This window comes from Neltuma alba, unplaced genomic scaffold (genome assembly GCF_004799145.2).
Source record: "Neltuma alba isolate B1F8T4 unplaced genomic scaffold, ASM479914v2 tig00012745_pilon, whole genome shotgun sequence".
Classification (NCBI taxonomy): Eukaryota; Viridiplantae; Streptophyta; class Magnoliopsida; order Fabales; family Fabaceae; genus Neltuma; species Neltuma alba.
Window position 1 is genome coordinate 132,225 of NW_021637161.1, and position 22,342 is coordinate 154,566.

The 22,342-nt window shown below is 36.7% G+C and overlaps 5 protein-coding genes across 7 annotated transcripts; 3 read left to right on the forward strand and 2 right to left on the reverse strand.

Moving 5' to 3' along the window:
• Window positions 1-2,667: 2,667 nt before the first annotated feature.
• Window positions 2,668-7,742, reverse strand: LOC114730583 (folate-biopterin transporter 1, chloroplastic). 3 transcript variants are annotated; one of them, XM_028917678.1, is made up of 9 exons: window positions 7,473-7,741; window positions 6,541-6,782; window positions 6,241-6,305; window positions 5,993-6,155; window positions 4,650-4,798; window positions 4,312-4,566; window positions 4,009-4,177; window positions 3,825-3,917; window positions 2,668-3,196 (listed from the first exon to the last, which is right to left on the reverse strand). In XM_028917678.1, exons 1-9 carry the CDS (start codon window positions 7,705-7,707, stop codon window positions 2,894-2,896), a joined length of 1,674 nt encoding a protein of 557 aa, XP_028773511.1. In that variant the 5' UTR covers window positions 7,708-7,741; the 3' UTR covers window positions 2,668-2,893. The 3 variants fall into 3 exon arrangements, with proteins under 3 accessions (XP_028773511.1, XP_028773512.1, XP_028773513.1); XM_028917679.1 differs by lacking the exon at window positions 7,473-7,741 and adding an exon at window positions 7,130-7,439; XM_028917680.1 differs by lacking the exon at window positions 4,312-4,566 and having other exon boundaries at window positions 7,473-7,742.
• Window positions 7,743-9,644: 1,902 nt separating this feature from the next.
• Window positions 9,645-10,834, reverse strand: LOC114730588 (pre-rRNA-processing protein TSR2 homolog). The gene is made up of 3 exons (XM_028917685.1): window positions 10,651-10,834; window positions 10,464-10,555; window positions 9,645-9,704 (listed from the first exon to the last, which is right to left on the reverse strand). The coding sequence occupies exons 1-3, from the start codon at window positions 10,832-10,834 to the stop codon at window positions 9,645-9,647; spliced, it is 336 nt and encodes a 111-aa protein (XP_028773518.1).
• An 889-nt stretch (window positions 10,835-11,723) lies between these two features.
• Window positions 11,724-12,644, forward strand: LOC114730582 (late embryogenesis abundant protein D-34-like). Its single transcript, XM_028917677.1, has 2 exons — window positions 11,724-12,047; window positions 12,189-12,644. Exons 1-2 carry the CDS (start codon window positions 11,724-11,726, stop codon window positions 12,642-12,644), a joined length of 780 nt encoding a protein of 259 aa, XP_028773510.1.
• Window positions 12,645-14,708: 2,064 nt separating this feature from the next.
• Window positions 14,709-15,485, forward strand: LOC114730619 (transcription repressor OFP12-like). The gene has a single exon (XM_028917731.1). The coding sequence runs from the start codon at window positions 14,748-14,750 to the stop codon at window positions 15,348-15,350; it is 603 nt and encodes a 200-aa protein (XP_028773564.1). The 5' UTR covers window positions 14,709-14,747; the 3' UTR covers window positions 15,351-15,485.
• A 5,834-nt stretch (window positions 15,486-21,319) lies between these two features.
• LOC114730607 (preprotein translocase subunit SECE1) lies at window positions 21,320-22,315 on the forward strand. The gene has a single exon (XM_028917714.1). It carries the CDS (start codon window positions 21,384-21,386, stop codon window positions 21,942-21,944), a length of 561 nt encoding a protein of 186 aa, XP_028773547.1. The 5' UTR covers window positions 21,320-21,383; the 3' UTR covers window positions 21,945-22,315.
• The last annotated feature ends 27 nt before the right edge of the window (window positions 22,316-22,342 follow it).

Below are 22,342 nucleotides of genomic sequence, written 5' to 3' on the forward strand. Positions count from 1 at the left end.
GAAAGAGCTTTCCAAGTCATGAGGGTTTGGATAAGAGTTGAGAAATAGTAGAATATGTAATTGCGCAATCATAGCAAATGAAATATGAGTGGAAGACAACAACGTGGTTAATGGTTTTAGGAGGGAGTCAATTCAGGGAAGGGACACATGGTTGCGTTTTGAGTTGTGGCCTGTGGAAATCGGACAAGTTGACTTATGTTGGCTAAGATTAAACCCACTCGGCAAAATGCTGCGATCAAGTGCGGGACAATGACAAAGCATTGGGTGAACCGTAGGACCCACCACGTGCACGATTGAGGGGATTATCCACCTGCCGCTTCCGGAGCCGTCTTAACTTCAGTTCTTTCTCCATGCATTTGTGGTGGGTGGGGATTGTCTTATCTTTCAATATGTTATTGTGTATGGCTCTTGTTATACCACAATAACTTGGTGCTCTCCTGTTTGTTGGTAATATAAGTTGAACCGAATTAAAATACGGGTAATAGGATTGAATTTAAAGATATCAAATTTATTCCAATGATTAAACTGCTATGGGATCATTAATTCATTTTCTTGTATTTAATACGTCAAGTTCACTTTAATTTTTTATACAATAGTTATCTAGTACTCCTCCGGTCCTTAATATAGAACTCAATTGTTGAGTTGGTTTTGATCCTAAATATAAGACCCATTTCTCATATTTATCAATTTTCTCTAAATTACCCATATAGATATTCCCTAAACCATAATCAAGTAGAAGAGGGAGAAAGGTATTAAGAAAGATGATCATGGTGTTTTAGGAAAAACATGTCACATTTCTTATAATTAACTAACTTACCTAACTTCCTTAATCTAATCAAATTAGTCAAATAGATCTTATATTAAGGACCGGAGGAGTATATATTACCTCCGGTCCTTAATATAAGACCATATTTGACTTTTATTTTGGTTCTAAATATAAGACCTCAATCCATTTTGTCTATCATATTTATATACTACCTCCGGTCCTAATTATAAGACCCAATTGACTAATTTGAAGAGATTAAGGAAAGAAGTTAAGTTAGTTATTTGTAATAAATAAGTGTTGTCTTTTCTAAAATATTCTTACTAATCAACTATATTGGCTAGAACTACAATTATTAAAAGAACTATCTTGGAAAAAAATACACAAATATGAGAGACAAAGTGGATTGGGGTCTTATATTTAGGATCAAAATAAAAGTCAAACAGGGTCTTATATTAAGGACCGGAGGTAGTATTTTTTTTCCAAAGTAGCCCTTCTAATAATAATAGTTCTAGTCAATACACTTGATTAGTAAAGATATTTTAGGAAAGACAACACCTATTTAGGATAAATAACTAACTCAACTTACTTTCTTAATCTTCTCAAATTAGTCAACTGGCTCTTATAATTAGGACCGGAAGTAGTAATATTTTATCACGTCAAATTTAAATATTGTTGGATTTAATTAAAGGTAAAACTTTTAGGATTCAAACCTCGATCTTATTACATGAATCTGTTTATAAGTACAGCCTTGCAACTTATGATGTTTAATCTAAAGTCGAGAAGTATAACTAAGACATAAATTTTATGATTGAATGGGAAAATAAATTACAAGACTTATGGGAATCATATATCTTTAAGAAATTTGAAGTGAAGTGGGGAGATACATGAACACCCATACAAATATTTGTACCAATTCTTAAAAAAGTAATTTATTTGAAAAATGTTTTCAAAAGAAAGACACGAATGCGCGGATGCTCAAGTACGGAATTGAATATAGAAATCCAATATATCAATCGATATAATCTACAGCAAATTATAATATTTTAGAAATTAGGAATATAGATTTGCAATCCATTTATTATATTTTGCCCTACTCAGAAAATGAATAAGATTGTTATTCGATTTGATTCAGTTCAAACTGAAAATTTAACAAATTTAACAAATTTTCAAAGCTTGAAATCCAAATTGAATCTTATGCTTTGTCGATTTTTATTGATTTTGATCAACTTAATTTGGTTTGATTCAATCTGTTCAAATACATATACAAAGGAATGAGTTTAAAGTTTAAACACAGCTTGTGCATAAAACTAGTTTTAATACTTATCATCATATCTGGACCATCAAAATCTGATTTACATGATCTAAATTTTATTTTATTTTTCTTTTGAATTTTTTAAAATAATTATTTTAATGAGTATAGAATCTAAAATAAAAACAATCTTGAAAAATATTTTTATTTAAAAAATAAAAATAAATTAAATCTAACCCATCCAAACCAGATCCGAAATATTATGAACATGGGTGCTCATCACCTAGACTCGTATCCTTGTGCATACACCAGGTTGTATTTGAATTTCACAAAAGATAGACCCACGTCTGTGGCCCCACTCACGGACGGAGGATTAAAAATTGCCATGGCATGACCATGAAAGCAAGCATCTCCTCTTCTGGCCGAAAAGAAAGATACATAAACCATTTCACTTCCCCTGGTTCGCTTGCTCATCATACTACCATGTGCAGTCCAATGAATTTCGATACCAACCATTGGATATCAGAAAATCCCTAAATATATGTCTTTTTTTCTTTTTTTCCTGGAGGGGGGAGGGGTTCTAATTAATCATTAAAAGAGACCAATTAAAGTTCACCGAGAGAGAGAGTGTGTGCGTGCGTGTGTGGATATGTTAGCTAAAGGTGGACTCTGTTCTCATGTTCAGAGGCTTCCAAAACAAGCAGGGGCAGAAAGAGAACCTTCCTTGACAAGTGACTTTATATACACATTATCTATTATCCCCTCCTCTCTGGTACATAAACCGCATCATTTGAGTTTGTAAACATATAAAAGACCAAAACTGGGAAAGAGCTTTCGCAAACCCCAGGAGGGCCGAAGGCAAACAATGACAAACCGAATCAATTAGACTTCATCTCAATATCATCATCATTGTCCTTTAAATTAGCATCAGGGTCATCCCCAGGAAGGAGGCCAAGAAGAGGCAGAGGCAATAATGAACTAAGATTGCAAAGGATTATCAAAGCGGCCAAATTATCAAATCTATCCTTGGTAATGCCAAATATTTGAGTCAAACCAGCACCTATCAAGCCTCCAAGAACGCTCCCTCCATTAGATATGGACATAAGAGTTGCAAAAAGTGTGGCCTCCATTCCCTCGGGACACAGTCTTGCCGCTAGGACAAGAACGGGCATGAAGGATGCCTGCAGCACACAAGTAATTAGATGCAAAAACAAATTTTGCACAAAGGAGGAAAAATAGCGGCTGATTAACAATCAAGGTAGAATAAGCAAATTTAATGTCCTGAATCATGACATTCTCAACGGCTAAGCATTACGTCCAAAATTATATAAAGGATGCATATGGCTTATTGATATAGAAACAGGTAGCAAATATATCACAACTTATTTAAGTGAGGTTTATTGATGATATGGCCATAAATATTAAATGTGTTTAACACTATTTTTCTTTGAAAAAATTAAGCACTGATAAATTGCTCAGTTGCTACTTGTGTTTTTCCTTCTTTTTTAAACACGGAGAAGCACACAAACATTTTTAATTTTTAACAAAAATAGTGAAATACTTTCCGACTTTTCATCATTAGCTATTGAACTGCACCAACAATGCCAAACTAAGACTAAATAACCAAGAGCGCAAAAATATTGGCCTTTCTCAGCAGTGGCAGAGACATAAATGAAATGCTCATCTCTGAGAGATTAATTATGTCCAAAAATGATGTCTAATTTATGACCACAACAATGGCAAGGAAGGTTTAGATCTCCTTCCGGAGCAGATAGTATCCTACAATGAGTAAAAGCACATGATGATTACCTGACTCAAAACAGTGAGAATTAAAGAATCCCCGATTGCAAACCACTCATCACTAATGCCAAACTTCCGGTTTAGTCCAGTGACCAGGACAATCTGGCAACAGAAGAAAAAGAAAGCAGAAAGATATTCAGAACAGCCAGTCGAAATTAAAGGTATATGGACTAACTTGAAAGATACTACAAACCTGAGTCATCCCAAGAGCTGAACCTACAACGGTAGTTACTAGAAATATTTTCCGTAAGGATACATTCTTCAAAAAACCATTGTACAGTCCAACACCAAGCAGGGATGCAATTGAGGTAACAAGCTTAACACGTCCTAAAAATTCTGGGTTAAATCCAAGGGAATTTGTGCTGAAATGAATCAGGGAAAAAAGATTCTGTAAGATCAAAAGAAATGCCATGTCCAAGCAAGTACAAAGAAAACAAGAAACTCAGCTCAAACATGAAAGAAGAAAGATATGATGATATTTACAGACAGGACATACGTAAAATAGAACATAGCAGAGTCAGATTGCGGAGTTGCTTGCCACAGGAAAATAAACAAGGTGGGAAGGAGAACATTGGGCTGTCGCACAGCATGCCACAGCTGAATAATATTCTGTTTTGAGCTTTCCATAAAAGCAGGATTGGCCAAAGGAAGACTTTTCCCTCTTGCGGAGTCATGCATGGGTTGTTCTTTTACAAGAACAGCAACTCCAGATGTTATCAGTGGAAGCAATGCCGTGACACCAAAAACAAACCTGGGACATTCAATTCGTAGTAGTTAAAAAAGTTACTCAATTAGTAAGCAGAAGCATCTTGATTCACAAACTTCCGCAGGTACCTTACGCCATAAGTTTCCACCAGAGACCCACTGAAGTAAGCGCTCACAATTCCACCAAAAGAAGAAGAACCCCAACATAAAGACTGCAGAGATCCTGAGGTACTTTGTGATTCACCACGTGCCCGCTCCACAACCATTGAATCTACAACCTAAAACCACTTCAGTTTCTAAAATCATTTTCTGAACAGAAACAAATTCAATCTGTTAAAGAAAACGAAATTCTAATTCCATAATTATGGGGACAGATTAAGATGTTTCTAAAAGCGAGAACAGAGTCTGAAAATGATTAAAATAAGTCAAGGGTAATATGGGAAGGCAAAGGTTCATCGAGACATAAATTAACAATAAATTAGGAATGGAGCAGTCAATAATAAATTAGGAATCCTGCTTTGATACTCTCCCCATAAACATTCATGAATAGGCAGACAAATCGTCTTCAAAAATTCTAAAAACAAACGACAAACTTTACAACGTCTTGATTTATTTGTCAACTCAAAAGCAGTCCCAACAGAATGCATGTTTACACAGTATTGCCAGATCAACCCAATCCCCAGCGTCCGATCCCTAGGGGGTCAATTTATATGAAGTATGAAAAATGAAATTTTGACTTTCCTAATCCACTATTCAGCACTAACACATCCATGTCTAAATCAGAAGCCTTCATAATGCCGCAACGATATAGTAGTGATTAATAAAACACCAGAAACTATAGCCAACCCCGATTTTACTCATTAGAAGTATATTTAGGAATTGGGAGGGAAGTGAAAGAATCAAGTGGGAAAATGACAGAAAAAGGAAATGAAATGTTAAATGAATCTCCAAAAAGGAAATAAAATAGTTTCTTAAAACTGAAGTTGTTTTTACGCAAAAACAGAAAAGATGAAGGATCTAATATTAAACTAATAAATAACCTTATCCTGCAAAACCATCCAACAGGGGGAGTCTTAGAAAAAGAAAGGTGACTCAAAAAAGGAGGCGACATTAAGCTTTGAGGGCTCTACAACGTTAGTTAAGAGTAATAAATCCCTAAATTTCCTCGCTCATAAAAAACTTACGAACAAGGGGAAGTTTAAATTTCTGGCCAGAAAAAGGAAGGTATGCGCCAAATGTTTCCTTGCTCTACTAATGTGCACACAAGTGGAGTGGGAAACCCTCCCTTAAAGCTAGATGTTGAGATGAGATAACCAACACTCATGACCTTTATCTGACCAACATGCTTGTTAATTACATAACATATCAACTATAGCACATGTAGCAGAATAGGAAGTAAGGCTTCGACATAATTATGCTATTAAAAAAATGCACACCAGAGTTAAGTCATTAACTAAGTAAGAGAAACTCACAACATCTGAGAAGGCAACAGAAAGAGAGCCAAGAAGTATGCAAAAAGCAGCATCATATTTGCTGTCAACAAAAGAAGCCATCAAACTCCATGAGAGAGCACCAAGTAGCCCTGATAGAACCAAGTATGACCTTCTCCGATAGCCAAAAAGTGGGACAGAATCACTGCATAGTGTATTACAAAAATTTTAGATCCTGAAGCCCTGGTTAGTTAAGGGCAAAGGAAAAGAGACACAGCAAAGCTTCGCACCTAATAAACCCATAAAGAGGTTTGATAAGCCATGGTAATGAAGAAAACCCGGTAATCACAGCTGTCTAGTCAGCCATATGGAACTTGTCAGCCGTGCAAGTATAATAAGTTCAAAAAAAATGAGATAGAGCACAATTTCATGGAAGTAATATCACTTTCCGGCATCAACTTTTAGCCAAGCCAAGGGTCATATATTATAGTGTTAATCATAACTTAAGGGGGGGAAAACGATTAGCACAAGTCGTACATCCAAACATAAAAATATCTGAAGAATACAACATGAGCATTGAGAAGACATACCTCAGCAGGATCCAGATGTAAATCATCTTTTAAGTAGAAGTTGACGGCCAGTCTTGCAAGTCCCAAAACACCTTGAACAAAATAGACCATTGCAACAGCAATATTATCCGGAGATAAATCCACCCCAAACAATTTGATAGTGCTCATACGGTATCTAGTTTTGCGAGGTGCAGTTTTACTTGTGGGAGGCACCTCTGGTTCTAGTTCTGCGTCAGTTGTTAGCATATCTCCTTTACTTGCATCTGGTTCAATCACGCATATATTCCATCAATGTTAAAAGGAGTTTTTTTTAAAAAAATAAAAAGTAAAATGCAGTATGAAGGCTTGAGAGTGAATGAAAGAAAATAGCATCTGGAAAGGGGAAAAAATGGTCACTGTAAATTGGGAAAATTGATGAACCAATTCAATCTTTCAGAGAAATTTGTAACTCTATGAATAGAAAGATATAATTCAAATGTGCAAAGTGTCATTTTATGCTTCCGCCAAAAGATCGATACTTCCCTCGATCCCCTGAATTTGTGGATCGAATTCGACAACAACACAGAGATAGTGTTAAAATGCAAATCTACAAAAGATAGTCCAAACGCACATCAGCCCAACATTTCCCGAGTTATGGTCACTTCTCAGGCTCTAGACCATGCACCGCCACCATCAAGAACTGCTCAGTAAACAGCAAAAGAGCAGCAAAGGGAACTCTGACCATGTAACAGGCCCGCTCCACTGTTGTTAGTAATCACAGAGACTCACAACGTATTACATCGCGAATTCAGGCATCATTCAAACACTTCAAAGTTCAAACACAAGACTGGCAATACACTTAAATTACTCATGCAAACACAAAGATGTCGGATAAAAATACCAAGAAAAATTACCAGGTGTCCTGGATTATGGGAAGGAAGAAAAAACAAAGAAAAAAGGATAAGAAAGCCTACAAGTCCTCGAAGCCAAAAAAGGCTCGCCATCATCGTTAAGCCCGAGAGAGGATCCCGACCTCGAGAAGGAGGCAGACATAATAAAATCCAGCGGCCTCCGACGCGCCTTCCGATGGAACCCTCTGAGACAAAGTTTCCGGCTAATTACAGAGCGCCGAGGGGAGGAGCTAGTGGAGTAGAAAGCTGGATTTGTGGAGGGTAAAAATGAGATTACGGAGAAAACATGCGTACGCATGATTATAATATTTGGAGCTGAATGTCGCGCCCGCGATGATGCTGCTTGGGACTTTGGGCTCAGTTTCCCACCTCCACAGCACGGATGCTATTTTATTTTGTTTCGCATTTATCCTGTAAAATCGTTTTCCCCCCTTCTTTTTCTGTTTTTATTTGTCTACAAGAGATACTACTTCTTCATCCATTTCTTATTATAAAAACTTAATTAATTTTTAATTTGATCTTAAATGTAAAATTTTAGTTTTTTTTTATATTTATTTTTTTAAAATAGTCCTTATAATAATTACACATGTTAAATGTTTTATCAAATAGTAATTTTAGCTAATATATTATTAATAAGGGTATTCTATCAAAAACAACAGTTATTTATAACAAATAACTAATTTAATTAAATTTTTTAATATTCTCAAATTAATCAACTAAATTTTATATTAAAGAGCTGAGATAGTGTTACCTTTCTCTTCATTCATTTCGTCAGTTTAAGATAAATTGGAAAGGAATTAATGATTAGTTAAACTTTACTTGATTGATGTTAGAATGTAATCTATTTTATTTACAATTTTGCTCTGAGTTATTTGTGGGCGAGTGCAATTAAATAATTGGTATGCGTAATAGAATTTCAATACATTAACCGGCGGTTGCGTGAAACACGTCATCGCTTTCGCCGGCGAGGAATTGAGACTTCAAGCCCATTTGAAAAATTAGCATATATTACCAAAATTGGGCCATCTCTCAGGCCTCCAATATAGTGGCCATGGTGCTTTAAGGAATTTTTTTTTTTATTTTGTTTTGCTTCGTTTTTCCGCCCACCTAAATTGAGAGAGTTGACAACAAGGCAACTAAAGCTTGATTAACCAATAAAAAATTTAATCCCTTAAATATGATGAATTAATATTCAAATTTTTGTTAGAAGAAATATCTACATTTAGTATTTGATAATATCTTGAACATGATTGTCTCTAATAGAAGAATACACGTGCTTACAAAAAAAAAAGCTGTATTAAATACAAAAATAATTTTATTGGAGTTCATATTTAATATTCCCTTTACTTCGTGGGCTTAATACACTTCTATTTCTTGAAGCAGTATTAAAGTATACCCAAAAAAAAAAACTAAAGCTTGATTAAAGGTAATATTGAGTTTCTCTTGAAGTAATATTGGAATTCATTAACTAACTCAACTTTAAAAATACGCCTTCTATTTATTTAAAGTTATAAGATATTTGTTCTGAAGTAATATGCATACAAATATGAATTTTTTTTAGATATTGACGGTGATACACCTATTACCATTACAAAGGCTCAATTCAATCTGCATGTAATAATATGAATGTGAATATTACTGAATGAAATACAATCTTTTTTTTTTTTTTTGTTGAAGCAGAATGAATTACGACATTAATCAAACACTGGGAACTACTGTAACTCTGCAATTTTCTTATTAGTTTTCCTGCAACAAATTCAGCCGATTTCATAGCCGTTGAAGGGGTTTAAATCCTTCGTAATCATGCCGATAAACAGAGGATAAATTTAACAAGAAAACAAAAGAAAAAAGAGACTAAACGAGTCATCACTTCGTGGGCCCAATGCACTTCTATTTTTAATACTTCGTCGTTTTTTTTAACTAAATAATTTTATCCCACGCCATTAGCTGTACTGCTAATTAAATACATTCTACTCATATATATCAACAAATATAGGTGTGTGAATCGCTGAGCAATTCCCTAAATACGAATCTGAGCTGAAACTCTCCTTCTTAGTCACCAATTAATATCTGCGTTCCGCAAACCTCGCTTGCAACCTGTTAATTACGTAAAGATGTAGTATGAATGATCACCACAGAATAATTAATTAGTTTATAATATGCGGAGCTACCTGTTTGGTTCTCTGAGGTTCTGCTTCACTTTAATTAATAACTGTTGGAAATTTCCGAAAGATATTAATAAGATAGTTGGCTGTGCAAATATTCCTCATGGATGATCGCCAACTGTTCTGCTACCTGCATGCCGAATAAAGGTTATATGAATCCGTCAAAGATAACTGTTCTTCTGGCTCAATACTTCAACAGTTATAAATGTAATTATAATTAAGAATAGTTGCTTCTTATTGAATTCGTGTGTTTGTGTGTGTGTGTGTACGTCTAGAGAAAAGGGCAACTAGTATATATAAACATGGAGTATATTTCTGCATCGTGATGTCCGATGTATATATTACTCGATTCAACAATCGGATACCTTAGTTCTGCTGTATATTTCTAAGGTCTGAAAATTAAAGTATTGCACTTGATCATTGTGCAGCAATACGAAAATTTAATAAACAAGAATCCATAGATGCGAAATTAATGCTCGTGGATATGTCGTCTCTGAAAGTCCTTGTGTCATATACATATACTCCTCCGGTTCTTATTATAAGACCCTATTTGACTTTTTATTTGGTCTTAATTATAATACCCCAATCCATTTTGTCTCTTATATTTATGCATTTTTTCCAAGATAATCCTTCTAATAATGATAGTTTTAGCCAATATACTTAATTAGCAAGGATATTTTAGGAATGACAATACTTATTTATTATAAATAACCAATTTAACTTACTTCCTTAATCTCCTCAAATAAGTCAATTGGGTCTTATAATTAAGACCGGAGGAGTATATTATGTTCATTGTCAATATATAACCCAATTTCTGAAGGGAATTGAAGATGCGATAACGCTAATCAAAGGAAAAGCTGTGCGAAATGAATGTTAATATACATAATACCTCTTCAATGCTGCCATCTTCTATGTCGGTGTTGAAAGTCAGCAACATGGATTCGTGGAGCAGATTTTCTAAATCCTCAAGACGAACAGGTTCTGCAATATGTTTTAGACAAATGATTCAGATGGATAGAAAAAAAGAAGGGGAGGGCGATGGAAGAAGGGGGGGGGGGAGAGAAGGGAGGTGACACCGGTGGATTTGGAGAGGGAAGAGATGAGATCAGAAGCGAGGTGGTGGGATTTCTGGAGGGAATCGGAGCCGCCCCACTGGTTGTGCACCGCCAGCTGAAGCCCATTCCATCGAGACAGCACCGATCTCACGCCTTCCTCCAACCTACTATTTCTCCCTTCGCCTCCTCGCTTCCCCGATCCCATTCTCACAAGCCTCTCTCTCTCTCTGTTCGTCGGACGAGAAGGGAGAGAGATCGATCCACACAGCTCGCGCACGAATGGGGAGAAATAAAGAGACAGCATATATATGTGTGTGCATGTATCTATGTATAGTTGCATGGTGCGGGGGAAAGAAAAAGGAGCCACGAAATTACGATATATAGAGAGAAGCTACACTCATGGGAATACGTATTACGCACCAACCTATAATATGTTCGCACTTAATTTAGATTTGTAATATACTACCTCCGGTCTTATAAGGTCTTAATTATAAGAGTCAGTTGACTAATTTGAGGAAATTAAGAAAAGAAGTTAAGTTAGTTATTTGTAATGAATAAGTGTTGTCTTTCCTAAAATATCCTTACTAATTAAGTATGTTGGCTAAAACTATAATTATTAGAAGGACTATTTTGGAAAAAATTGAGTAAATATAAGAGACAAAATGGATTGAGGTCTTATATTTAAGACCAATACAAAAGTCAAACAGGGTCTTATATTAAGGACCGGAGGTAGTATAAAAATAATTAAATATCCTAAACACAAGTTTGTAACTAAATTTGGCTTATAATGTTTCCTGATGCCATTGCATTGCATGGCATCAGACTCAACCAGTTGTAGTACACTAGAACCATATAGGCAATACTCGGTTGATGCCACGTGTAAATTGACATTGGTAGTGTCATAACAGGAATGCGCCATGTCTCCTTGTTGGCACTAGTCTTGTTCTGCATGTTTCCTATGGCGACACGTGTTTCGTTACGGCTTTTATTTAAATCTCTTTTGCTCAAGCCCAACTCCCGAAGGCATCGAAAAACGACGTTGGCGTAGGTCGCAATTCATCATTCCCTTTTTCATCAGGCATAAATCTGAGAAAATGAGCCAGGAACAGCCGTGGCGCGCCCAAGGGGGTCGACAACCCATCAAATACGGTGACGTTTTTCACGTCTCTGGTGACCTCGCCCAGAAGCCCGTCGCACCGGAGGATGCTGCCATGATGCAGAGCGCTGAGGCCAGGGTGCTCGGACAAACCCAACCTGGAGGACCCGCCGCGGTTATGCAGTCAGCAGCCACGCAAAACGAACACTCAGGCCTCGTCGGCCACAGGGACGTCAATGATGTCACCGGTGACCTTGGTGTCACCGTTACTGAGACTCGAGCTCCCGGAAGACGCATTGTAACTGAATCAGTTGCCGGACAGGTTAATTTATCTTTCGACTGTCCCCCCCCCCAAAATTATTATATTTTTGTATGGAAAACGACAAATTCGTTTCAATATAAACTTGCAGTTTGAAATTAGTCAAGAACAGAATTAATCCCTGTGAATCTCTTACTCTCTAAGGTTGTGGGGAAGTATGTTGAACCGACGCAGTTTCAAATGGGTGCGGCGGGGACAATTCGAGAGACTGCAGTGACGATAGGGGAGGCGCTGGAAGCCGCGGCCAGGACAGTGGGCGAAAAGCCGGTGGAGCAGAGCGACGCCGCCGCAATACAAGCGGCGGAAGTGAGAGCAACAGGAAGCAACGTGATATCACCTGGTGGGCTGGCTGCCATCGCGCAATCGGCGGCAGCATACAATGCGGGATGTGCTCGCGACGAGGACAAGGTGAAGCTGGGCGACGTCCTGAGGGATGCAACGGGGAGGTTGGCGGCGGATAAAGCGGCCACTCCAGAGGACGCCGAAGGTGTGGCGGATGCAGAAATGAGGAACAGTCCAGACTCGGGAATAAGAACTCCGGGAGGCGTAGCGGCTTCTGTCGCCGCAGCAGCAAGGCTCAACGAGAACGTTAATTTGTAAATGACGGCATCAAAATTACACTCAGGTCCCACAGAACACAATTAATATAAAAAATGTCACTCGAAATCGCGAAATAATTCTGAAGTCCCCAGGGACCTGTGTGTAATTAATTCGAATTGTGAAATTACGTAGTTACCCCTGTTAATTTGAACCTATTTACAACCTCAACAGTGGCTGTTAACAACCCGAGAAGAGGTGGTTAACAACCTAAACAACGCCACTGGCATTCCACAGAGTGAGTTGTCATGAGCACTGCCAAGGTTGTCACTCACGTCTTCTCGGGTTGTTAACAGCCACTGTTGAGATTGTAAACGAATTATTGCAATAAAATTAGAACCTATTTATAACATCAACAGTGGCTGTTAACAATCCGAGAAGAGGTAGTTAACAACCTCAACAACGCCCCTGACATTCCATAGAGTGAGTTGTCATGAGCACTGCCGAGGTTGTCAATCACGTCTTCTTGAGTTGTTAACAGCCACTGTTGAGATTGTAAACGAATTGTTGCAATAAAATTAACAGGGGTAAGTAGGTAATTTTACAATTGGAATTAATTACACACAGGTCCCTGGGGACTTCAGAATCATTTCGCGATTTCATGGGACCTTTTTGATATTAATTATGCTCTGTGGGACCTGAGTGTAATTTTTCCAAATTTGTTGTGGTTGTATTCGAAGAAAGAGAATGTAATTATGTAAATGCAAAAATATAATAACGCGACGGGTGGTTAAATTAAATAATTGAATGTGTAAGATGGAAGTTTATGAATGTTAGCCTGTTAATTACTTACTATCTCAGGTTCTAAAGATTAAATAAATAAGTTAAGTTACTTATTTGTAATAATAAATATGTGTTATCTTTTCTAAAATATCTTTATTAATTAAATTTATTGACTAAAACTACTATTATTAGAAAGATTATCTTAAGAAATATAAAAAATAAAATAGATTGGGTTCTTATATTTAGAATAAATAAAAAGTCTTATGTTAAATACCGGAGGTATATATTAGATATATTGTATTAGTGTAGTGAGATGAAATGGACGAGAGGGAATATTTGAGTGAAGGGAAGGAGGAAGGTGAGGGGAGAGATTCCATGAGAGTGGGAGGAGAGTAAGAGCGCACATGGTGGGGAATCCTGCAACAGAGATGACAAGGGAGGGTCACTTATACAAAACAGGGCTTCCAAACAAGGCAGTTTTGTCTGCCCCTATTCCACACACAGGCCCCTCCTGCGTCATCCATCTACTCTTGTCTTCTTTTTCAGTCTTGTTCCCCTTAGCTTCAATATCATGCCTCCATCATCCTCCCTTCATGTAACACCCTTTTCTTTATTGACTTCGCTTCCTTATTTCTATCTGCTTTGTTGGACTTTTGAATCGCGGTATCATAGTCTAATCTTCTTTAAATTCTAATTAAGCTGAGGATGTGTCCACTATTCATGACTCAATAGTCAATAATCTAATAATTGCTCTATCAAAAAAAATTGACCCTGGATCATTGATATTACAGTTGGACTTAATATAGCTGTTAGCCATTACTTAACCTACGATATTATTGTTTTCTTTAGACAGACCAGATTTTTCCCTTCAGAAGCACGCCAATTAGCAGTTATTTTTTCTGCGAAATCCTACCAGGGTTAAGAGATAACCGCTTGTAGTCATAGCCACACCTCATTCTAAAAAGAAGCTGAGCCCGGGGCCCTTTTGATTTTTCTTTCTTTGATCTCAATCTCACACGTGCAATAGTACATAGTTGGATTGGAACAGGAGAAGTGCAAATTCTTATAACTAAATAATTTTTGTGAAAAAACATAACGATAAAAGAAGATTTGTTATATGGCCAAAAATAAATAAATAAAAATTGGTTCATTCATAATCATCCTTCATGTCACTGTTTCCTTAAATATAAATGAACACTTATGTGTGTGTAATTATTTTTTTTTTACAGATTTTGTATATATAATTTTTTGCAAAATGCATGATCCAAAATGAAGTAAATCCCACTTAATATCCTGATGATGCCAGAGAATAACCACTCTATATATAATCACAACCCACTTTCACTCGCTCTCTCTCTCTCTCTCTACCCAGAACAGCCCAACATGTTCTCCAAGCACTTTCATCTCTGTTTCTTCAAGCTCAAGTGCCCCACCGCCACCCCACCGCATCCAAAACAGTCATCCTCATCTTCTCCATCTCCTTCTTCCACCTCAACTTTCCTTTTCTCTGACGACTTCTCCTCCTCTTCCGACTCCGACTCTTGCGATCCTCCCCCACCGGACTTCTCTTCCCTTTTCGCCTCCCATCGCTTCTTCTTCTCCTCCCCCGGCCTTTCCAACTCCATCATCGAGTCCCCAGACACTCGTCCTACCATCACCACGAACAACAGCAACCACGGCCTTGGTGACGCGACGCTGTCAACGTTAATACCCAGAGGCGTCGGAGTGTCCAAGGACTCCGTCGATCCCTACGTCGATTTTCGCCGTTCCATGCAAGAGATGATCGAATCCAGGGATTCGGTGGACGTCACAAGAGACTGGGACTATCTTCACGACCTCCTTTTATGCTATCTCGCTCTCAACCCTCCTCACGCTCACAGGTACATCGTTCGAGCTTTCACCGACCTCCTCGTGCATCTCTTGTCCTCGTCACCTCCCTCTTCCTCACTGCCGCCGGAAACTACCCAAGAACCACCCCCACAATAATTTTTTTTTTCCTTTTTCGGGTGTTTGTATAATTATTGTAAAATTACTTTTCCCCTTTTATATCACTGCAATGGATGCTAGCTTGCTAGAGTTAAAATTGCTTTCTCAAGACCAAGGAATCCTTTATAGTTTATTCTCAGAAAACTACCAAGTGCCCAATTATGTTACGCCAGCTTGGTACGTATATTTAGGATTCTATTCTAAATGTTTTTCGAGATCCCTTGGATAACATTAAATTGATTTGATGATTAATATATTTGCGAATTTTCCAAGAAAGAAATGGAGTGGCGGTTGTGAGGCCCGTTGCTTTAATTTGCTTTAGTGTTTTGTGAAGGGGGATTGGGATCCAGCGATAAAGACAAAGCAAAATTGCATCTTAAAAGATCACAGTTTCACATAACCAAGGAGGCGTGGGGGAGAGAAAGGACGTTGGTGATGTATGTCTCGATGAAGTATTATTATGATATTTTCTCCATTCTCACTTTGTTACGTATATGCTAACAAAAACACAACACTCATTTCTGGGCTTTTTCTCAGCATGACGAGAAAAAAGAGAGAGGAAAAAGAGTTGGAATTTTGATGGAATTAGTTGTGCTTTTTGAGGAGGGGACAAAGAAGAGGTGGTTTATTGTCCTTGCGTTTTGTTGTGTGGTCCTAGAATGGTAAAGTAGTAATAACTTCATGATCAGCTTTTCTCTTTTTCATGTCACAAACCCCACGAGCAGCAATTAATTAGGATCGGTGTGTGAAGCAGCAAGTACAATGATTGGCTCTAATTTGTTTCTCCGGAAACTTGCCCTTGGAAACAGGATATCTTAATCTGGTTAGTCGACCGTTGGTAGGAAATAAAACAAGCAAACTAATTATTAGTTGTGATTTCCTTATTTTTTTACATTTTTTATAAGTAAATTAGAATATGGCATGCATAGATTTTGTAAGATGAATTGTATTAATTGATGTTTCAGTGAAGCAGCACTTCAAGGACAACGAATACCGACACAAAAACAAAACACATACATTCTCAAAATTAAATCTAGGTAGGTGGTATTTAGGGGGTGTTTGGCAATATGAAAATCATGGTTTTAAAAGCACTTTTCCGTAAAACGAGATAAACTCCTCCACATATTTACTTTGTAAACCGTAAAAGCACTTCTGAAATCATGGTTTGGTTTCTATCCAAACACTCCCTTAGTTAATAATATAGACATCCAATAAGCTAAAGAGACAACTGTTTTGGTTTATTTTGAGGAGTATGTTTTATTGTCAATATATAAGTTGTTTTTCTGGCCAGTAAATTTGTGTTTACATGCACAATTATTTTGAGAATATAATAACAGTCTTCAAAATGAATTTGAGTACGTAGAGAATAGAGATTCCTGATTCCGGAAATGAAGAACTTTGAGTGGGTCCAGTGGTGGGTGGGGTGTCAGGTCCAGAATCCCCGAATGGTCTACAAAATGCTTCCCACAGGATATCGTTGAAGAACTCAATTCATGTGCATCGGGGGAATTAATTTGAAGGGAAACATGCATGCATGGGATTTTAATTAGTAACTCATTAATTAAATTTTATACAGGGGACACTCGGAGACAAGGCAGAGAGGATCCAAGGTAGAGTGTTTCAGCAGTTATACACTAAGAAAAGAAAAAGAAAAGGGCTCTAATTCTCTCGTCTGCTCGAGAATTAAAGTCGAAATTAAAAATAAATTAGTAATTAATTAATTAAATTTTGTTTGTTGGTTTAGGTGAGGTTGTAAGAAGTGGTTCTTGGTACGTAACACCGAACTGTTTGTCCTTACATTACAGAGAAATTATTATTTGTCAATGTTCTTTTGGACAAGACGACAATTGGCGTTGGTTTTAGGGAAGCGTGGCTATATAATTAATCAGCCATCCATTATATAGATAGTTCCCATTTGGACTATTACCATATATAATGCAAAGCATATGATTGAGACAATAGTGACTTAAATATTATTATTCATTTCGCAGTTAAATGAGAGGCTGATGAGAGGGAGGTGCTTCGTTAAAAAGTAGCTAGTGTTAATTATAAGAAAAAAGCATCAGTCTAACTACTACCGTTTGGCCAAAAGAAATAGTCTAACAACTGCCATACTTCTCATCTGGACTATCAGCAACGGGGCTAGCTATCAGTGACTTGAATAATACTACTTCCGGTCCTTAATATAAGATCCTGCTTGACTTTTAGTTTGGTTATAATTATAAGACCCTAATCCATTTTGTCTATCATATTTATACATTTTTTTTCAAAATAGTCTTTCTAATAATGATAATTTTAGCCAATACACTTAATTAGCAAAGATATTTTAGGAATGACAACATTTATTTATTATAAATAACTAACTTAACTTACTTCATTAATCTCTTCAAATTAATCAACTGACTCTTATAATTAGGACCAGAGGTAGTAATACAGTAATAATACTTCTCAGATACAGCAATGATTCCATTTGTCCTCCACAAATGCTGATTATTAACTGGAAAAGAGAAGGAAAAAGAAACTAGAAATATAGGTGAACATTCGACATATACTAGAGGATAGATAGAGTTAACATCCTCTTTTGCATTGCTAGTTATTACATGTGCATTGCAGAGAATATAATTCTACTATAGGCTTTAGAATTAATTTATGATATTAGAAGTCATCAAATTTGTCTCATACGTACTTTTTTCTTAAATTTTTTTCTTTTTCTTGTTTTCGGTCTCATACAGCTAATCATGTCTTATAACTTAATTATTTGATAGAAGATTTACATCAGGCTAAAATTATGTATACCTTTTTGAAAAAGATTTGGACTCAAAGATCCTGAGCAAATCAAGCGGAAACGAAGGTGCATTCCGACAATTTATTCATAAAAAAGTCACAATCATGATACATTTCAGAAAATTAAGTAAGTAAACTCAAATAAAAAGGGTTGGGCAGGATTTGACGCCTTGTCCCGCTAAATAATTGAAAATTACTGTGTGCAAAATTGGATGACCTAGAAAAAGACAACCAATTCAATTATGAAGACGCGATGATCATCACTTTCTATCCGGTTTAATTTATTTCTGCCCCTTTAAAACACGTTCTTTCAAACTGTATGCCAATCATGTTTAATATTTTCCCGATAAATGTACATACTCATTCATACAACAATTCCTTAAATTCTTCTGCAAGGTCGAGGATAAAGATCACGTACCACGGAAGATTCATACGAGAGAGAGCCGAAGAGATTTTCTTATATAATTTCTCGTAGCGTTGATCATATCTAATTAGAAGCAGAATCGGACCTGAAATCTGTCATCTAAAGGATAGTTTTCATGGCAACAAATAATTATAAGGCGATTTCTCAGAAATCAACAAGGAAATAAAAGAGAGCCAAAAGCAAAACCGTCAACTTGTTGATTTTTCACAAAGATAATGGCTTGTGAGACGTGATGGATCTCGGGAATGGGTGATTTACCTGTCAAATTTGAACAGCAATTTCTTATACATAGTCTCGCAGCTGTAGGCACTGTTCTTGTCAGCACCCATAACGACAAGAAGCAGCAGTTGCATTTGCATGCTTCGTTCTCTCAACAGTATATTCTTTTCCTATTTGTCCCCATGCCATGAGTATTTATATATCTGTCATAATGTTATAGTAGCATCAACAGATATATTTCTTTACACATTAACCTTGGGAATCGTAATATCTTTTATAATATTATCTCTTATCTTTAACTAATTGACTAACTTGAGTAGATTAGAAAAGTTTATTAAGTTAGTTATTTGTAATAAATAGGTGTTGTCTTCCCTGTAATACTCTTGCTAGTTAATAATATGTATTAGTTAAAACTAGTATTTGATAGAATTTTTAACACATACAATTGTTATAAGGACTACTCTGAAAAGAACAGATAAATATGAGACACGGGTTGAATTGAAATCTTATATAACTAGTTCTTATGTTAAGAATAAGATATATATGATCAAGGCATACATTTTCATGGTGTCCGGATATATTGAGGTTGTTCTGCATATCAGTGGAGAGAAGATGGTGTGGGGTCGTAAAAATAATGGGTTTAGGTACTACTATTCATGTTTCACGACCCACTTGAAGGGACAAATCGCAGTGTTTCGTTTGTGAATCTAAAAGAATCAAGGGTGAGTTAAATATGCGCCGTGGTTTTTTTTTTTTTTTTCCTTGCCTCAAAAAATGAAACCAGAAGTAGAGTCTTATTGTCAATGTTAGGTTCACCGTTCACCAGATTTCATTAATTGGTTGGAACTTGACTGAGAGTACAACCCTGTGGTTTTAGGCTATACTTTAGGTGGAAGCCAAGTGTGGTATGATTGTCACGAGAAAATGAAGAGGCAACGTTAAACTTCGGTAAATGTCATGCCATGCACATCTAATCTTAACAATTGCGAATGTGTGAAGTGGTAGGTTTTACTACATCTGGTACTTACTACAACAATTAGTTGAAAATTATAATTGATTTTAAATATAAGATCTAATTCACTATATGGTTTTTTAATTTTTAATTCATTCTCTAAAGTATTTATATTAATTACATATATTAAAAGAGTTTTCATCATTAGTAGTTATGAGTAAAATTATATTTGAAAAAATTAAACTCATTTATTATAAATAACTAATTTAATAAATTTTTAATCTATTCAAATTAATTAAACTACTGTTATTTTATGAATGAAAACTCATTCATTTCATTCAACAAAATAACTGTCGTCGTGTCTAGCCAAGCTAGCTAAAACCTACAAGGCTGCTGTTTGTTAGCTGAAGATAAGAATGGCTGGAAGGAAGATTGTCCATTATCTTACCGTTCGAATAGTTGATGTGATAGGAGCAGTTTCTATTCCTTCTTTTTATAAAAATGGAAGATGGTGGCGGTTGGCTATCTCCCTGCAGCACAGAGCCTGCAAACGCCTCCGCGAATCTTTCTCTTGGATAGTTTTATCTAATCATGCTCACATTCCACATTCTATTGATCCTCTCAAATATTTGATCACTCTTGCATCTATACAAAATGAGTTATGATGCTAAATGGATTGATAGGTATACAAAGTTTATCTCTGGATTTAATTTGGACGGTTCAAATTGAATTTTATTTCTTACTATTATTCTTTAGAAAATTATTTTAATGTGTAAAGAATCTAAATTGAAAATAATTTCTTAATTATCAGTTTTTTTTTCAAAAATATCTTTTATCAAGAATTACTAATTGAAAATTTTATATCTAGCCAATTCAAATTGTATTTGAAAGACACAATTCTCATTGTGCTCACCATTGCTAGGAAAAGACAAACATGCACTTGAAATTCAACTAAGATTTAATAATTTAGCCGATGAAAAGCAGATTCCCATATTTATATAGTTTTTTTCAAATATCAAGTTATAATCATAAAAGGAAAATGAATATTACAAAAATAGAAACCTACGCAAAGGGCCAAGATGAAAGCAAGGGCTTTATATATAGGAGTCCACAGACCAGTCATGGCCGAAACCCTGATGATTCGATATGGGCCCAAAAGAAACTATATTTAGCTAAGCTGGGCTTCAGATTATAAATCAGGTCAAATACCCAGGAGATTCCAAGTTAAACAATAAAGCAATTTCATCTGTTAAAAAAAAATAGAGGAAATCATAAATAAAGCAAGCATCCTGGGATCATTAATTAATTTTTTTTGGCCAAATGAATCATTAATTAATTCGAGTCATAGAGTTTCAAAGAAAGCTCTAGCGAACTCATTTACTTCCTAAACATGTATAATTTGTATTTTATTTTAGTGGATACAAAAACACTATTTTTCAGTTTTATCTTGCGTCTCTTAAATGATTATGCGAATGCTGGTCAAAAAATGATTATGCGAATATTTCCAGTTTAAAAATTGAGCTTAGCGAAACTTGCAATTTCCGCAAATAAAATTCCTCGAAATATCTGAAATGGCTTACCAGTTACTTCTTTGAAGCTCCGAAGACGCCTCCACATCTTCTGTTATCCAGAATCAGAAGGGGGGTTGACAGCAATGACGCTCCATGCTTTCCGACCATTGGCCGCGCTATCCCCTTTGCAAACACCCACCAGACCCATCTTCTTGAACACCGATCTTCTGCTTCCGAACCCCCCTTTCCTTCCTCATCGATCTCGGCCCATCGGAATCACTGTCCTCTCGGAGCCGCGGCGGGGGCTGATGCCGGTGGTCCGCGTCGTTGAGGAGAGCCAAGAGAGTTCCGAGCCTGAACCCTCCAGTGCCAGTCAAACCCTACCGGAATCAGCGGAGCAAAAACCACCAACATCTCAGCCCGACCCTGCTGATAAGAACGTCGAACTATCCGAGTTGGCGTCGGAACTGAAGAAGGCAATGCAAGATAGGAAGGAGAAGGAAGGGGAAAACTTGTGGAGTGGAGTGGCAGAAGAGATTAGGGAGATTGAGTGGCCGGCGTTTGGCAAGGTCTTGGGCACCACCGGTGTTGTGCTCGGCGTCATCTTGGGGTCGAGTGTCGTTTTGCTCACGGTGAATGCCATCTTGGCGGAGCTTTCTGATCGTGTGTTTGCAGGCAGAGGAGTTCAGGATTTCTTCAGCTGAACAAGAGGTGGTGGATTGGCGATCCAATTATGAAGAGGTTCAGTTCATTCAAAAATCACCAAGGGGAGTGAAGGAGTAGGAGGAGAAAGATCATTTGCCGGCTGGATATCCCGGTAACTATCCCGCTAAGCTGAAGTTTATATTGTTAATTGTATTTGTGAACCTTCAATAGTTTAGTGAGCCGAGAGGTGACGAGTCATATGATTCATTTGTGGCGCGATTTGGAGCGAGCTGTCCAATCAAACAAAAGTAGAGTAGTCTATATTGATTATATTTTGATTGACTGTAATTATATCCCTTTAAATATTCAAGTTTAAGCAGAAAGTAGAGATCTTGATTCCTGGATATCGATAAAGAAGATTTTGATGGTATCTCGGCCCCTCATGTATTGGCAGCCC

Excerpts from the sequence above, each read along its gene's own strand:
- LOC114730583 (XM_028917678.1), bottom strand. The coding sequence starts at position 7,707 with ATGCGTACGCATGTTTTCTCCGTAATCTCATTTTTACCCTCCACAAAT. Across the intron at positions 4,799-5,992 it reads CTGTTGCCTTCTCAGATGTT|GTTGTAGATTCAATGGTTGT; the intron begins GTGAGTTTCTCT and ends AAGTGGTTTTAG. Across the intron at positions 3,197-3,824 it reads TTCTCACTGTTTTGAGTCAG|GCATCCTTCATGCCCGTTCT; the intron begins GTAATCATCATG and ends TGTGTGCTGCAG.
- LOC114730588 (XM_028917685.1), bottom strand. The coding sequence starts at position 10,834 with ATGGGATCGGGGAAGCGAGGAGGCGAAGGGAGAAATAGTAGGTTGGAG. Across the intron at positions 10,556-10,650 it reads TTCCCTCTCCAAATCCACCG|AACCTGTTCGTCTTGAGGAT; the intron begins GTGTCACCTCCC and ends AACATATTGCAG. Across the intron at positions 9,705-10,463 it reads AAGATGGCAGCATTGAAGAG|GTAGCAGAACAGTTGGCGAT; the intron begins GTATTATGTATA and ends TTCGGCATGCAG.
- LOC114730582 (XM_028917677.1), top strand. The coding sequence starts at position 11,724 with ATGAGCCAGGAACAGCCGTGGCGCGCCCAAGGGGGTCGACAACCCATC. Across the intron at positions 12,048-12,188 it reads CTGAATCAGTTGCCGGACAG|GTTGTGGGGAAGTATGTTGA; the intron begins GTTAATTTATCT and ends TTACTCTCTAAG.
- LOC114730619 (XM_028917731.1), top strand. The coding sequence starts at position 14,748 with ATGTTCTCCAAGCACTTTCATCTCTGTTTCTTCAAGCTCAAGTGCCCC.
- LOC114730607 (XM_028917714.1), top strand. The coding sequence starts at position 21,384 with ATGACGCTCCATGCTTTCCGACCATTGGCCGCGCTATCCCCTTTGCAA.